Source organism: Sardina pilchardus, chromosome 11 (assembly GCF_963854185.1).
Source record: "Sardina pilchardus chromosome 11, fSarPil1.1, whole genome shotgun sequence".
In the NCBI taxonomy this organism is placed as follows: domain Eukaryota; kingdom Metazoa; phylum Chordata; class Actinopteri; order Clupeiformes; family Clupeidae; genus Sardina; species Sardina pilchardus.
This window is the reverse complement of record NC_085004.1, coordinates 7044322-7058987: the sequence shown is the minus strand read 5'-3', so window position 1 is coordinate 7058987 and position 14666 is coordinate 7044322. Positions and strand designations below refer to the sequence as shown.

Genomic DNA, 14666 nt, shown 5'->3' with positions numbered 1-14666 from the left:
CGTAACATCTTTTAAACTGAGAGTAACATCTGTCATTCCCTTCAACAGCAAGCAGAGCAACTTCACACAGCGCATTGCCATTTTGACAGTCAGTGGCGCATTTGAAGGAATCTGTTTGCCTGCGAGACATCCGTGTATGGAACAGAAGGATTCCACTAAATCTTGCTTATTTAAAGCAAAGTCTTTTTAAAGCAAGTCAGGTCACTCAGCAGCCATATTGGCCATGGGGTTGGGCAGCGAGTTTGACCGGAACAAGACCAGGCCCTTTCTAAATGAATGGGGAGAGAGCTGGATGTCCATGTTCAGAGGTGTAAGGGACATAAAAATCACATGTTTGAAATCACAATGAAAATCAGACTAAAATGAAAAGGTTTGGTGGTTTTGTATTAAATTAACGCTTAAAAAGCATTTTTCTTACTGGTAATCTTGGACTGCGCATCGGATCGGCAAAATGATTGGAGTAACGGCACTGGAAGAGGCGGGACATGTCCAAACCGGCGTAAACACCCGCCATCTTTGCGTTACGAAGTTACCCCATGCATTGCAATTCCAGTGCAGTGTCTCCTCATATATAAGTGTCTCTGTTAAAACCTCTTTTGGACTAGCAGAGTATAACGCATATGCATCTGCACTCACCTATTATTTGAACTCATAGGCAAAGTAAAACTAACTTCAACATGGACTCATAGTCAAGAACAACATTGGGAGTGTCAATGTTTTTTTCCCTTCCTCATCGTGAACTTACTGAATTTTTGTCAACAATTCCTGGGACACTGCTGCCCTCTGCTGGTTAAAACTAAAACTGCACAGCTTTATGCCTTCTCTACCTGCCTACGTATAGATAGATACTTTATTGATCCTCAAGGGGAAATTCAAGATCACATACGATTGGCCTAGTGGGAAATCTCATTAAGTTTATTTACTTCCCTGACAAAGCAGATCAGAGGCAACAACAGTGAAAGCATGGCTTAGTTGCTTGACATGACATTCACAGAACAATCCCTTGGCTAAGACATTTATCAGCGCTTTTTAGAATCTTGCTGTACAGGTAAACTGTGAGAGAAATGTTTAAATGTTGAAATGCTTCTATTTGAGCTCTACAAAAAAAGCTGTACGTGCAGAGGGGAGTGACAAGGCACAAGGAGTGTATTGGTGCTGCTGCCATACTCGTCTTTCTTCAAGTTCTTTACAGTTAGGGTTCGGACACGGCTACTGTAGTGTTGTCCTCAGTTAGGGTTAGGCCACGGCTACTGTAGTGACGTCACAGTGAGTGGCACTTCTGCACCTGCACCATGTTTACAGCACACAGGAACAACAGCTACCATGGAGGGAAGTGCTTCTTATGAAATCAACATCAACAACAAACATCTTCAAGATCAACAACGCAAGATGCCACCACTTTGCGCAAATAAACTAATTAAGGCCCATATCAAGAGATCAAAAATATTGGTTATCTGAAACATTGTTAGCTTTAGTTTAATTTCCAGGTTTCTAGGCTTTCAAGTTAAAGAATTATCTTTCCAAAAGACATGTTCTAAACAGACCCTAATATCGAGGTCCAGGCATTCAGGTTTGCCTCAGCAAACAGAGGCCACTGCTCAGCAAACAGATGCTACTGCTTTGACTGGCTAGTGGCCCGATGAAGGGGAAGTACCAGACACTAGATCTTCAGTTCGGTGGGCATGGCAGCACCCGTGAGACCTGCCAGTAGGTTGTTGGCCGTCAGCTCTGCCATGATGCCACGGGTGGCATAGGTGGCACTCCCAATATGAGGCAGGATCACTTGTAGGACCAAGAACAGAGAGAGAGAGAGAGAGAGAGAGAGTACATAAATATCAACACACCAGTGTTTCCACATTGAACCATGATCACAATGATACAGTACTTATTACCTCCGCCAAGGAGGTTATGTTTTCATCGGGGACCGGCGTTTGTTAGTCTGTCTGTTTGTTTGTCTGTCTGTCTGTTTGTCTGTTTGTTAGCAAGATAACAAAAAAAAGTGATGGAAAGATTTCGATGAAATTTTCAGGGAATGTCAGAAATGACCCAAGGAAGAAGCGATTAGTTTTTGTGAGTGATTCGTAACATCGTCCGGATTCTGGAACCGTTTATGTTTTTCGGTTAGTGGTGTAATGGCATGGTATGGCCATGTGGTGGCAATCTGATTAGTTTAGGTCCACATGACAACCTAGGAGGAACAATACAGGCGGAGGTCTGCGCTCTCTGAGTGCTTTTCTAGTTCTTTTTGCACTCTAAACACACTATGTTTCCACATAGAATCATGATAACAATGTAGAGCATATGTTTGCTGTTGTTGTCGTTTTGTGTGTATGTATTTGTGTGTGTGTGTCAGTGTGTGTGTGTGAGACTGAGTGTTGTTTTGGGTGTTGCGGGTTGTTATTGACTGTGTAAAAAATCATCTTTAACAGAGGTAAGGATGTGAGGATCAAGGAGGGAGACTCTTAGGGCCGGTCCCATTCTCCCCACTTAAATCTTCCACTTAGTTTTGACTGCCCTCGACAGTAGTAGTCCCCTGGACGAGGGAGGTGGGGGTGAAGATCTTTCCTATGAAATGCCAGGGCTGTGTTGGTTTATCTACGTCTGATTGAAATCTGGGATATTCGTGTTCATGTGAACACCGGAACGAACATCCTGAATATTGACAAAACTACCAGATCAGATGTATATTTGATGGGCAGACTCTCTCGAAGCACTCAGGAGATATCATCGTCATATAGCTTCTTAACATATTTTCTCGCATTAGTGTTCAAAACTCGACAAACAGAAACAACTGTCTTTAAAGTAACGTATTTCAACATATTTCGAAATTTTAACATGCTTATTTGCGAAAATATACTTATAGCGAAGTTAAGTTTCACTTTCGCTTTCCAGCGATGTCTGCCATCTCGTTCATTTCATCTTCCACTTCGTTTTAAGCCTGCATCGGAGCCCACTATAATGTTAGGGTGGATTTAAGGGAAATAGCACTTCCACTTGCTCCCTAAAGTAACGGGACACCCTAACCCTAAACGGGAATACGCAAAACCTAGGGTTAGGGCAAATATCTAGGGGAAGATGAGAATTGAGACAAGCCCTTAATAATGATGCTGATTTAGAGTTCTATGTTAAACATAATGCAATGGAGGCTGATGGAGGCTTCTTACCACGGTTGCTAAGGGTCAGTAAGAGGTGATGGAGGGTTCTTACCGCAGTTGCTAAGGGTCAGTAGGGGGTGATGGAGGGCTCTTACCGCAGTTGTTGAGGGTCAGAAGGGGGTGATGGAGGGTTCTTACCGCAGTTGTTGAGGGTCAGAAGGGGGTGATCCGTGGGCAGGGGCTCAGGTGTGGTCACATCCAGACCAGCTGCAGCAATCGTCCCGCTGGAGAGAGCCTCATGGAGGTCCTCCTGGTTCACCACCGCACCTCTAGGGGGCGCACAAAACCCTTTACAACCCCACAACCCTACTGCCACACCCCCACACACACCCCTTGTCATCCCACAACACACACCCCACAACATACAAGCCACAAGTCACACCCCCCCACACACACACCCCTAGCCATCCCACACCTCAAAACCCAATAACCCACAACCCCACACCCCCACAACCTTACTGCCCCACAACCCACAACCTAACAACCCAACACAACCCAACACAACCCAACACAACCCACAATAACCCACAACCGAACACCCCACAACACACACCCCACACCCCACTCACTGATAAGTCCACTGGCCCATCTGAGTTGACGGTTACCTGCTGGTGTTGATGAAGACGGCAGTCTTCTTCATCTTGCTGAAGAAGGCTTTGTCACACAGGCCCTGAGTGGCCGGAGTGAGGGAGCACGAGACGACCACGAAGTCACTCTGGGACACCAGCGCGTCCAGAGGCACTGAGGACAGGACAGGCAGAGACACACGGTCACCATGGTGTGTGTGCAGTGCATACGACCCATACAGTATATAATATAGTGCACACTCATACACATACATGGTGTGTGTGCAGTGCATACGGCCCATACAGTATATAGTGCACACTCATACACATATATGTAAACTGCAGCATCACCGTCCTCTGACATGGCTTCCTGTTTCCTTACACTACTTCCTCTCTCTTCACTACCTTTCCTGTTTTGTAATGCAACCATCTCATGGCCTGTGCAGATAACACCATTTCAGCCCCATTTTGCCACCGTAGACAACAAGTTTCCAGAGTCATACTCGAATATGAAATGTCAGGAATGATCCCGAAGGAGGAGTGGGTCTTGCAATGCAACATTCCACAACTCCACGACCAAAAGTCTAGGATGTCAGACTTTTTGTGGAATCTCCTGCGACTCCAGCGTTGACACTGACACTATGACTGCATGCAAAGTGTAGGCTACAATAGGCTACAGTAAGCTAGAATAGGCTACATTAGGCTACATGATCTTGTAAAGTGGCCAATCTCCCCACCAAGAGGCAGCAAGAACTTATGTTTCTATGATTGTCTAGTCTGACATGGTCAATCATAAAAAACATTGCGGAAGACAAAAACAACCATGCACTCTGCCCAGGCCATTGCTGGATGTTCCCAGCGGAATCCTTTCCCAACTTACCGAATTCCCCGCCCACTTCTTTAGCCTCGGGCTTGGCCCCTCGTCCAGTGTACAGCAGCTTCTTCACCCCAAAAGGCATCAGGCGTTTGGCTATGGCCAAGCCTTCACAACAACACAATACAGCACATCAGGCATTTGGCTATGGCCAAGCCTTCACAACAACACAACACAGCACATCAGGGGCCTGTACTACGAAGGGAGCTCAACCTACCCAGATGTAACCCAGGGTTACTTTGCTAAACCGGGGTTGACAAAACCTGGTTATCTTCATTGGTGCTAATCGGTACTACGACGCTGAGTAAGAAGTTGATTTGTTGAACTGGGGTTAACCTCATCGGAGTTGGTGCGCGTTCACATAAAATGGGCGGGTTGCAGCGCAAAATCACCACTTTTAATGATGACGCGATCACGCTATTTTACGCATAAGGAATGAGCAATGATTATAAAAAAGTTGCGAGGAATTAAAACCCACTTTACGATAGGCTACATCAAATACGTCGGCAGCAAACAAAGCAAGACAAGGCTGTTGGCAACGTAGGCTATTGCAGATCGGATATATGAAAGTAAAGTTTTATTTCATGTTCCTTAAATAGCCTATGTGTTACGGAGGATTAATAGCTTGCGGAATGTCTGAAATGTGTTGAAATAAATACATTTTGAGTTCATAAGAGTCCTACAGATGCAACACAATTCATGCCATGTATATTAATAAATATTAATAAAGGATAATTGAATGTTTAGCCCCATTGACTGATTTAGTGTATGCCTATCCTGTGAACATTTTAGATGCAACAGCAGTGCCGCTGGCAGCAGGTGAAAATGAAACTCAAGAACATTCAGAAGGTTTACTTTATAGGCCTAGTTATAGCTTGCATTAATATTTCTTAATTATGAAAATATGTTATATTGCCAATGCTTATAGCCTCCACTTTGCCTCGATCAGTTGACAAATGCAACGAATTCCCTCGGCTGAGAATGTATAGGCTATCTTTCATAGAGAATATTATATGGAGAAAGATTCTGGCGGTCTTTAAAAACTCTCGCCTTGCGAAGAGAGGCGCTTACAATTTGCGCTCCAATAATGTATCTTCCAAGTAGCCTACGTCGACATTGTGGGGTGTGGTAAACCGCAAACCTCGGGTTAACCAAGATCATAACCTGCTCGGAGCAGGTTTGAGATGCAGCGTAAATTGCCATGGCAGCATACCTAGGTTAAAACCTATCCACCTTTCGTAGTACGGGTTAACCGGGAAGTTACGCCACACGTGATCAACTTACTCTCGAAGTTACCCAGCTAAGCCAGTAACCCCGCTTCGTAGTACAGGCCCCAGGCGTTTGGCTATGGCCAAGCCTTCACAACAACACAACACTGTCAATCACACTGACTACCAGTCAGACATGACTGAGGGATGATTGATAGAGCGCTCTGCTCTAGAATCTGTGCTTGCTACAAACACTAGTCAGCCATTTGCCTTACTCACACAGTGGCCGTGTGTAAACCAAAAGGAGGCTAAATTCCAGTATTTAAATAACAGCATTTTAATTCTATAGTATAAAAACACATTCACTAGCTGCAACTCTTACCTATGCGGCCCAGTCCAATGACGCCCACTGTGGAGCCAGAGAGGCCGTATCCACACAGCCACAGAGGCTTCCATGTGCTCCAGCCCCCACTGCAGAGGGAACACACACAGAAGGTCAGGACGACACAGAGGAGACACAGAGGAGGACTGAACTGGACACAGATTGCCTTGTGCAACACTACACTTCGCCCTCGCCACTTCCACTCCGTTTGCGCGTTCACACGGAGATTAAACAAAACCAATCACCGTTAAGTGGTCGTGTGTTCTAAACGAGTGAACACTGATAGGCTCTTGTGGAGGGTGTGTGTCAATTAATGCGGCACATCATAGCGGTATCAAAATGTTAGTTCTGTGTGAGTAGGCCACACCTGGAAACAAATCCATGGTTCCGTGATAACCAGCTTCCACCAGGGAGAGTGAAATTGTCCCAAAGTTGAATGAGTTATTATAATCCTATATACTAATCAAAGTATTGTAATCCTACATGCTAATCAAAGGAACTTCATTTAGCTGCTGTGGTGCTTCCCATCCGAGTTCACTCTGTAATTGAGGATAACATAGAGCTGAACCTCCCCTTTAAAGGCCCTACTTCACTGACCTAGACACCATGGGCTCTTCTCATCCGTCTTTTTATCTATCCTCCCTTCCTTCCTTCCTTGGTCCTCCGGCTGGCTCCCACTGATCTATAAAGAACACTGGATAGACTATCCCATTGTTTCCACCCCATCATTCTTTATAGATCAGTGGGAACGAGGACCGAGGAAGGAAGGGAGGATAGATAAAAAAGACAAATGAGAGGGGCCCAGATGCAGATGCAGATGCAGATTTGAACTTCCCCTTTAAAGGCCCTGCTACACTCGACTAACAGAACAAACCACCGCATGAACGACTTGCAATGCTGCAGTAAAAAACATCATGCATATCAAGAGCCAAGGGTCACTGCTGCAGTAAAAACATCGTGCATATCAAGAGCAAGAGTCACTGCTGCAGTTAAAACATCGTGCATATCAAGAGCCAAGAGTCACTACTCCAGTCAGAGCACAGAGAGGAGTCACAACACTGTTGGCCCTGAGACGGGACGGACGCATAGATGTAGGCTGACCTTTTGACCTCGTTCACCCCCTCAGGTAGCCGGCGGGCAGTAGCCAGGAGCAGAGCGACGGTGAGCTCGGCGGTGGCATCAGTGAGGACATCTGGAGTGTAGCCAACTCGAATCCCCCTGTGGCACGGGGAGTCATGACATTAGAGTGTGAATCATCAGCCTATTCATAGCATGGCTGATGGAATCAATATGGTACTGCACGTGCTTAAGTATCACAGAGTCACATATGGAGCACATACCGCTTCTTGATTTCGTCAATAGAGAGATGGTCAAACCCCACAGACATGGTGCTGATCACCTTCAAGTTGGGACCTGCAGGACATGACAGCAACATTAACCCATCCGTTTTGTTATTGTTATTGTCTATTATTCACTTGACAGTTTTCATTTTATGTTGCCAAAACCTAGTTTGAGTGTCAACTGGACCATTCTTTGCTCATATGTTAATTCAAGATAATCCAGCACAACAGCAATAGACCAAGATAAGATATGCCCTGCATCAGTCAAAATAATAAACCAGCACAATAGCCCATTGCTTTTAAAGACCTACAGTAGATAAGATGTCTGCCTTACCTGCAGCATCAGTCAAAATAATAACCCAGCACAATAACAACTTTTAAAGACATAGCCTACAGTAGATAAGATGTCTGCCCTACCTGCAGCATCAAGAACCTCCGCATCAATCCGGTCAGACAGGAGACAGACAAGGCCGTGCGCACCGGCCACGCCGTTTAGAAGATCAGCGCGGGGCACGGGCTCGTCAGAGTCCCACACGGAAAGGTTACACCTGGGTACCATGGCGACAACGAGGGACACATGAAATCATGCAGGGACGAAAACACACATAAACACACACACGTTTAAAATAACTTTCCAATGTGTTCGTGCATGCCTTGCAGCCAAGTAGGCTAATATATCTTTAAAAAAAGGTCAAACAGTTGGACAGATAGGTATATTACGCACGCTCTGCAGGTGTCCAGTGTCTTTACGTGCACTGACAACGGTAAAACTGCTGCAGGCTACGCTTCTCGGCTACTTTCTCCACTGCGAGCGAGCAAGCAGGGCGTGCATGAGCAATGCCTTGATGATTCTCACATAAATTGCAAAAGGAAGGAAAAGAAAGTTGCATACACTCCCGCTTGTTTAAGTATTTTCATCCCCTCCTGTGGAATACGCCTGGTCACGAACACCTTCATGAGCTGCTGTGCACCTTGCATTCTTCTTCTGCAAAATTCTCAATGACAGCTCAAATGAAAATGATGACGAAGTAGCCTACAACTTTGCCCGACTTTCACAGCCGCACCATGCAAGCACAGTCAGGCTCTTAGTCGAAAAGGTCAAGCTAATGGTAGTGTGTAAAAACAGCACCAGAAGAGCCTGGAAAGTTACGGTTAATCGAAGCCAGTCGTTTGACTGAAGTCCCCATTCGTATGACGTGTCGCTGTGGTCGTCGTCGGGTGATCTGTTGGCGCATTGGAATGACGTCAGAGTGCTGCATCCACTGATCTATAGACCCCTGCTGAGCCTACGTCACTACGTTCGCTGGCGGCAAAACAACCATCAACTGCCATCAGCGACAACGCTAAACTCCTCCGATATGTCATTGTATTGTAAATCTTAGACATGACCATTTGGGACATAGTTATATATCCAATGATCTATACACCCGCCACTTCTCCTTACTGTATACGCTCGGTTTTTCAATAACGTAATTATAAATATCTGGCCATTCAACGGAGGGCAATCTTGCTACGTCTTCTTTCCATTCACTTAGAATGGGGATCTGTCAGAATGATCCCACCTGATAACGTACGTTTTTTCAAAGTTTTTTCAAATAATCCTCCCAATCCCGTACACTGAGTGTATGTACATACTGTTTTATATCGTTAGCCATTTCATCAAAGGTTAATTACGGACTAATTTTAGCCGCATTACTAGTGCTTTTCAATGGCCGTCTAACTTTTCTGCCGCCACTGACGTCACGCCACTCCGAATGTTTATCCGTTGTGAAGGGGTCTATAAAGAATCCCTGGATAGACTATCTCATTGTTGCTGACCCATCAACAATGAAGCCAATGGAACTGTCCCGAGTGGTCCCATAATGGCGGCGTGGTGTTCCAATTCCATTGTTGCAGAACGGCAACATTCTTTTACTGTCTTTTACTGTCAATGCATTCCTATGGCAAGTGGTCCCATAATGGCCGCCCCCATGTAGGCTTCAGAATTTTGACGTAGATGCTCTATCCAGGTATTCTTTATAGATCAGTGGCTGCATCGTCCGAGTTGGAAAGTGGGAAATGTCCGGAAATGTCAACCATTTATTTTGGCTTTGCCCTTACTCAAAACGTTTGTGAAGTAAAAGTAGCCCTACTCGTCTTATCATTGATTCCATTAATTCAGAATTTAGGTTGAAATGGGAAAATGTCTTCTTTTTTTTTTTTTTTTTTTTTTATGAAAGCAGATTGCCTATAATCTTGCCTATCAATCTATTGCCACTAATTTGTTGATAATACTATCATAAGTCTATGTTTCAAAATAATAATAAAAGAAACGATTTTACAGAATGTAATATCAATATTAGATGTTAAACAATAGGCCCTATAACAACAATTTATATCAGTAATAATAAGAAGACTGAGACTTCAAAGTGGTTTTGATGTCTTATTTTATTATATTATCTCTATTATTTTTGTAATGTACACCCCCTGGTGTAGCTTGTATTGTATATTGTACACTTCAATTGATCCAATTAAAAATAAATAAATAAAAAGTGGGAAATCTCCCAGATCACTTAACCGAGATACGCCCCTTCAAATTCAAGTGCAACTCAAGTTTTTCATTAGTCTTCCTCAACGAACTGCTTGGAGGGAACCACCTGTTGTCCAATAACCCTCACTCAGCAACACAGTGGACTGGGCTCCCTCAACACAGTGTACTGGACTCCCTCAATGTACTTGGCTCCCTCAACACAGCTGACTGGGATCCCTCACCTCAACACAGTGGACTGGGCTCCCTCACCTCAACACAGTGGACTTGGCTCAACACAACACAGCTGACTGGGCTCAACACAACACAGTGGACTGGGCTTCCTCACCTCAACACAGCTGACTGGGCTCCCTCACCTCAAAACAGTGGACTGGGCTCCCTCACCTCAACACAGCTGACTGGGCTCCCTCACCTCAACACAGTGCTCAACACAACACAGCTGACTGGGCTCCCTCACCTCAACACAGCTGACTGGGCTCCCTCACCTCAACACAGCTGACTGGGCTCCCTCACCTCAACACAGTGGACTGGGCTCCCTCACCTCCCTGCAGCCCAGCATTGTCAGTGCCGTGTGTCAGAGATCCCTCACCAGCTCGTCTTTCTCAATGTGTGAGGAAGGGCAAGTTGGCACAAGACGTTACCTGTGGTGATAGATACATTGATTCCATTGGAGCTCCAGTGTGTGGACTTTTTTAGTCATGCTCTTATGAATATCCTCCTAAAGCACCTCTCTGTAACCTCTGGGATGTGTGTGCCTCTTGCACAAATACCTGTACAGTATATGGCCCATTGAGTCTGGTATGTGACCTTTTCTTATGCAGACACTGACTTAAGTGCTTATCTGCCTCTAAGCGATTACAAGTGCAAACAGCTGAGAATATGGCTCACAGTCTGGAATGTGCCCTTTTCACACACACATTCACTTACATTTTATCTGATTCTTCAATGACATTGTATACTGTACCTTTGTACTGCAGTTTTAAATGAAGAAACATTCATTTTAACGTATAAACACTTTTATTTCAAAAAACAGGAATAGTGTCAGCAATATACGTCATATAATACAAGGCAGAACATGGGAAGTAGAGGCATCTATTTAACTCGGTGGAGTCCCTGATTTTGCAAAAAAAATGACTGGAACACCATTTCGTACTTGTTGGCATCTTCCTCTCCTGGATATCCATCTGAGTGCTCGGCCGTGTCCAAAAGTCTAGGGCGCACGCTGGATAGTACCGTTCTTTCCAGTAGCGTCTCAGTTAGCTTGCTCCTCAGTATGCGTCCCTACATTTGGACAGCACAAACTAGTTGCCATCACCTAGTTTGTGGGGAGGGGGGTGTGGAGCTTGACCTGCGCTGCGCAATGGATTATAAGATATCTGGCCAAAAAAGATGCATCGATGCACGCTTGGAAATCACGCCAAACGAAGTAACCATCTAGTGAGAGCGCTTGACTTTCAGACAGTCTATTCTGACGTAACTTCCGGGAAATGCACGCTGCCCAGCGTGTGTACTTATGATTCAGACACAGTCCATATCACATCCCATCGAGGCACCTAATTGGGCACAGATGTGCAGGTGTCATACAGCCAATTAGGATCTTCACCACAGTGATAGGGTGTCTCATTTGCTCTTTTATACACCCTCCCTCCCTCCCGTCCTCGATCCTCACTGATGTACATAAAGAATAGAATAGAATAGAATAGAATAGAATAGAATATATACTTTTTTGATCCCGTGAGGGAAATTCAGTTCTCTGCATTTAACCCAATTTAACCGAATTAGTGAACACACAGCACACAGTGAACACACAGTGAGGTGAATCACACAACCCAGAGCAGTGAGCTGCCTGCCCAACCAGCGGCGCTCGGGGAGCAGTGAGGGGTTAGGTGCCTTGCTCAAGGGCACTTCAGCCGTGGTGGACTGGTCGGGGTGAATGATGGGGCGACAGCAATGGGATAGTCTATGTTAGTTATACTGTAGATCAGTGAGAACGCCCCTCGAGGATCGAGCATCGAGGATCGAGGAGAGATGTTGAGAGCCACCCATGGTGTAGCTGTTCTGTTTCCCATACGCATCTTCTTGCACTTCATCCTCCCAAACGCCTGCTCAATGATGATTCCACCGGTGGCGGTGTTACGGTGAAGGTCAGCACCTGTGAGCACCCCGTTGTCATGCTGGGGGTGATGATGAAGTGGAACACCTGACCGATGTGAGCAGTACGCCCCAGCAGACGACACTCCCCCATCTTCTCCTGCCATGTATGCACTATCCCCAGCATACTCCCCCATCTTCTCCTGCCATATGCACTATCCCCAGCATACTCCCCCATCTTCTCCTGCATGCACTATCCCCCAGCATACTCCCCCATCCTCTCCTGCCATGCACTATGCCCCAGCAGACGGCACTCCCCCATCTTCTGCCATCCTTGGAAAAATGGGTAGGACCGCGGCAGCCAGGCATCATGCACTCAGGGACTCCAGTGAAGACGCCGATGAAGACGCTGATGAAGCGGCCTTCAGCATCAGTATAGTATAGTATAGTATAGAATCGTATAGTATAGTGTATAGTAAATATACTCTTTTGATCCCGTGAGGGAAATACGGTCTCTGCATTATCTCAATCCAATTAGTGAGTGAACACACATACACAGTGAACACACAGTGAGGTGAAGCACACACTAACCCGGAGCAGTGAGCAGTGGCGTTCGGCGAGCAGTGAGGGGTTCGGTGCCTTGCAGAGTTCACCCAGCCAAAGTAAAACTGTGATAAATATAGAAAACACCAACTCATATCAGCAGCCATGTTCAGTTTGGTGTTTCTATTGCATTATACATCACAAGGCAACAGATAACTGGAATTCCCCATAAACACAAATCAAGATATGTGTCATAGTACTTTTCGCATTATGATGCCTTAAACAGGTCTCATTCCCATTCGCCAAATGTTATCTTATAGTTATGTATATAAAGTTATTTTTCCTCTATCGGAGGTCGGAATTTCTGAATATCCGATGTGGCATGAAGGCACCAATAAACCCACAGAATGTCTAAGGGAGTTCAATATGTGCATGCTCTTCTCCTTGCAGCCTCCTGAGTTGTTACAGTTACAAATACCGAAGCTATAATTCACCTAATTTTACCTTCCCTAAACTCTCACTAACTGGTATTCCAATTACTGACATAAATGTAACAAACATATCCATAAATATTGCAGGAAAATAATATGATTTCTTGGATATACAGTTACAGGGTCCATAAATTAGCATGACGTTTGGTTTATCCCTTTTAAATATTGCATAAGTAGCCTAATAAGATACAAAGGTACATTTCAATATGTCTTAATTTTTTTAGCTGCAGAGCCTTATTTATATTCCTCAAAAATATATTTTTTCTAGTGTCTTTAGTAAGAGGAGCTTAATCATTGTTTCATTTATATTATTGTTATCATTGTCAATATTAGTAGTATTTGAATGTTCTTATTTATTGTTTATATATATATATATTTTTTTGATTGAATAGCTATCGATGGCTTTGGCCTATCCTAGAAAAAAACGTTTTTTCTGAAACACGCTACCCACTCCTGTACAATAGGTGGCAGTAAGCAGCAAATGAACGACGTGATCTGTCAATAAATAAAGAAGAAAATGACTGTTCTGTTTGGCTACTGTCTGTGGTGTTTTGGGTGTCATTGATTCCATGCTTTTTCATTGACGTGTAGGATAATTGTGTTGTCAACGAAGTTTGTATTGGCACGGTAAGAATATCGTTTTGACTAGTAATTTCAGAAATAACGCGATCCAGAACAAGAGGCCAGTTAATATGTCGAGCTTGTAGCCTATCCCTCTGATCTCAAAAGAACTGCTCTTTTGAGGTGAACGAGTCTATCCACATATTTGGCTAGCCAACGAGTTACCATTTGCCAAAGTTTGCCTTGATCGCCAAATCCGGTGAGCTGTCTGAGGATCTTATTCAGACTGCTCATCAGGGAAGTGTTCACCTATGTATCGGTCTCTTCAAAGTAATCGCAACATGGGAGTAACTAAATGACAGTGATTTGTATAGGCTACCCACTGTATAGGCGCTAGTCCTTGTGTTATTTTGCTAATTTGACAGGCGGAAAATCACATTATGAGGGATCCGTTCGAACGCTACATGTTGCCACTAGGTGGCGTAGCCGGTCTGTTTGTGCAAGACACCTTCAGAGAGGTGACACCTGTTATTCCATGCAGACCAGTCAGAGTCTGTGTGTTAAGTGATGGTGTTAGAAAGAGTGTCCTTCAGTATGTGTGTGTATGAGGGAGAGAGAGAGAGAGAGAGAAAACGTGTTGTCAAATGCATGCTCTCTTGTGTGTGTCTGTGTGTATTTGTGTGTGTGTGTGTGTGTGTATTTGTGTGTGCAGATTGTGTCCAGGATGCTGCCACTCGGTGCTGTGGCACGTGTGTGTGTGCGACTGTCGTCGTCAGGTATCTCCTGCGCTCCTCTCTCATTGGACACCACAGCATGGCACCTCCCCCAATCAAGAGGGCGGCCGGCCTTCCTCCAGACCCCGCCCCCTGTGTCCAGCGTGTCCCTGGCGTCCCGCCGTAGCGTATCCACGGAAACGGGAGGCTGGTAT

General features: G+C 45.0%; 2 protein-coding genes across 3 annotated transcripts in view; one reads left to right on the top strand and one right to left on the bottom strand.

Moving 5' to 3' along the window:
* Positions 1-902: 902 nt before the first annotated feature.
* On the bottom strand, positions 903-8737 carry grhpra (glyoxylate reductase/hydroxypyruvate reductase a). The gene is made up of 9 exons (XM_062548816.1): positions 8418-8737; positions 7943-8073; positions 7526-7598; positions 7287-7403; positions 6186-6274; positions 4602-4703; positions 3761-3896; positions 3294-3424; positions 903-1782 (listed from the first exon to the last, which is right to left on the bottom strand). The coding sequence occupies exons 1-9, from the start codon at positions 8501-8503 to the stop codon at positions 1661-1663; spliced, it is 987 nt and encodes a 328-aa protein (XP_062404800.1). The 5' UTR covers positions 8504-8737; the 3' UTR covers positions 903-1660.
* Positions 8738-13701: 4964 nt separating this feature from the next.
* Positions 13702-14666, top strand: part of LOC134095347 (cytochrome c oxidase assembly protein COX18, mitochondrial) — a 10954-nt gene continuing 9989 nt past the window's right edge. For both annotated transcript variants that reach the window (XR_009940560.1, XM_062548813.1), the window contains exons 1-2: positions 13702-13804; positions 14451-14666. The exon at positions 14451-14666 is cut by the window's right edge and continues 168 nt beyond it. Coding sequence is in view for 1 of the 2 variants with exons in the window: in XM_062548813.1 (XP_062404797.1) it covers positions 14463-14666 (204 nt within the window). In the remaining variant the exon portion in view is untranslated. The remainder of the gene's footprint in view (positions 13805-14450) is intronic.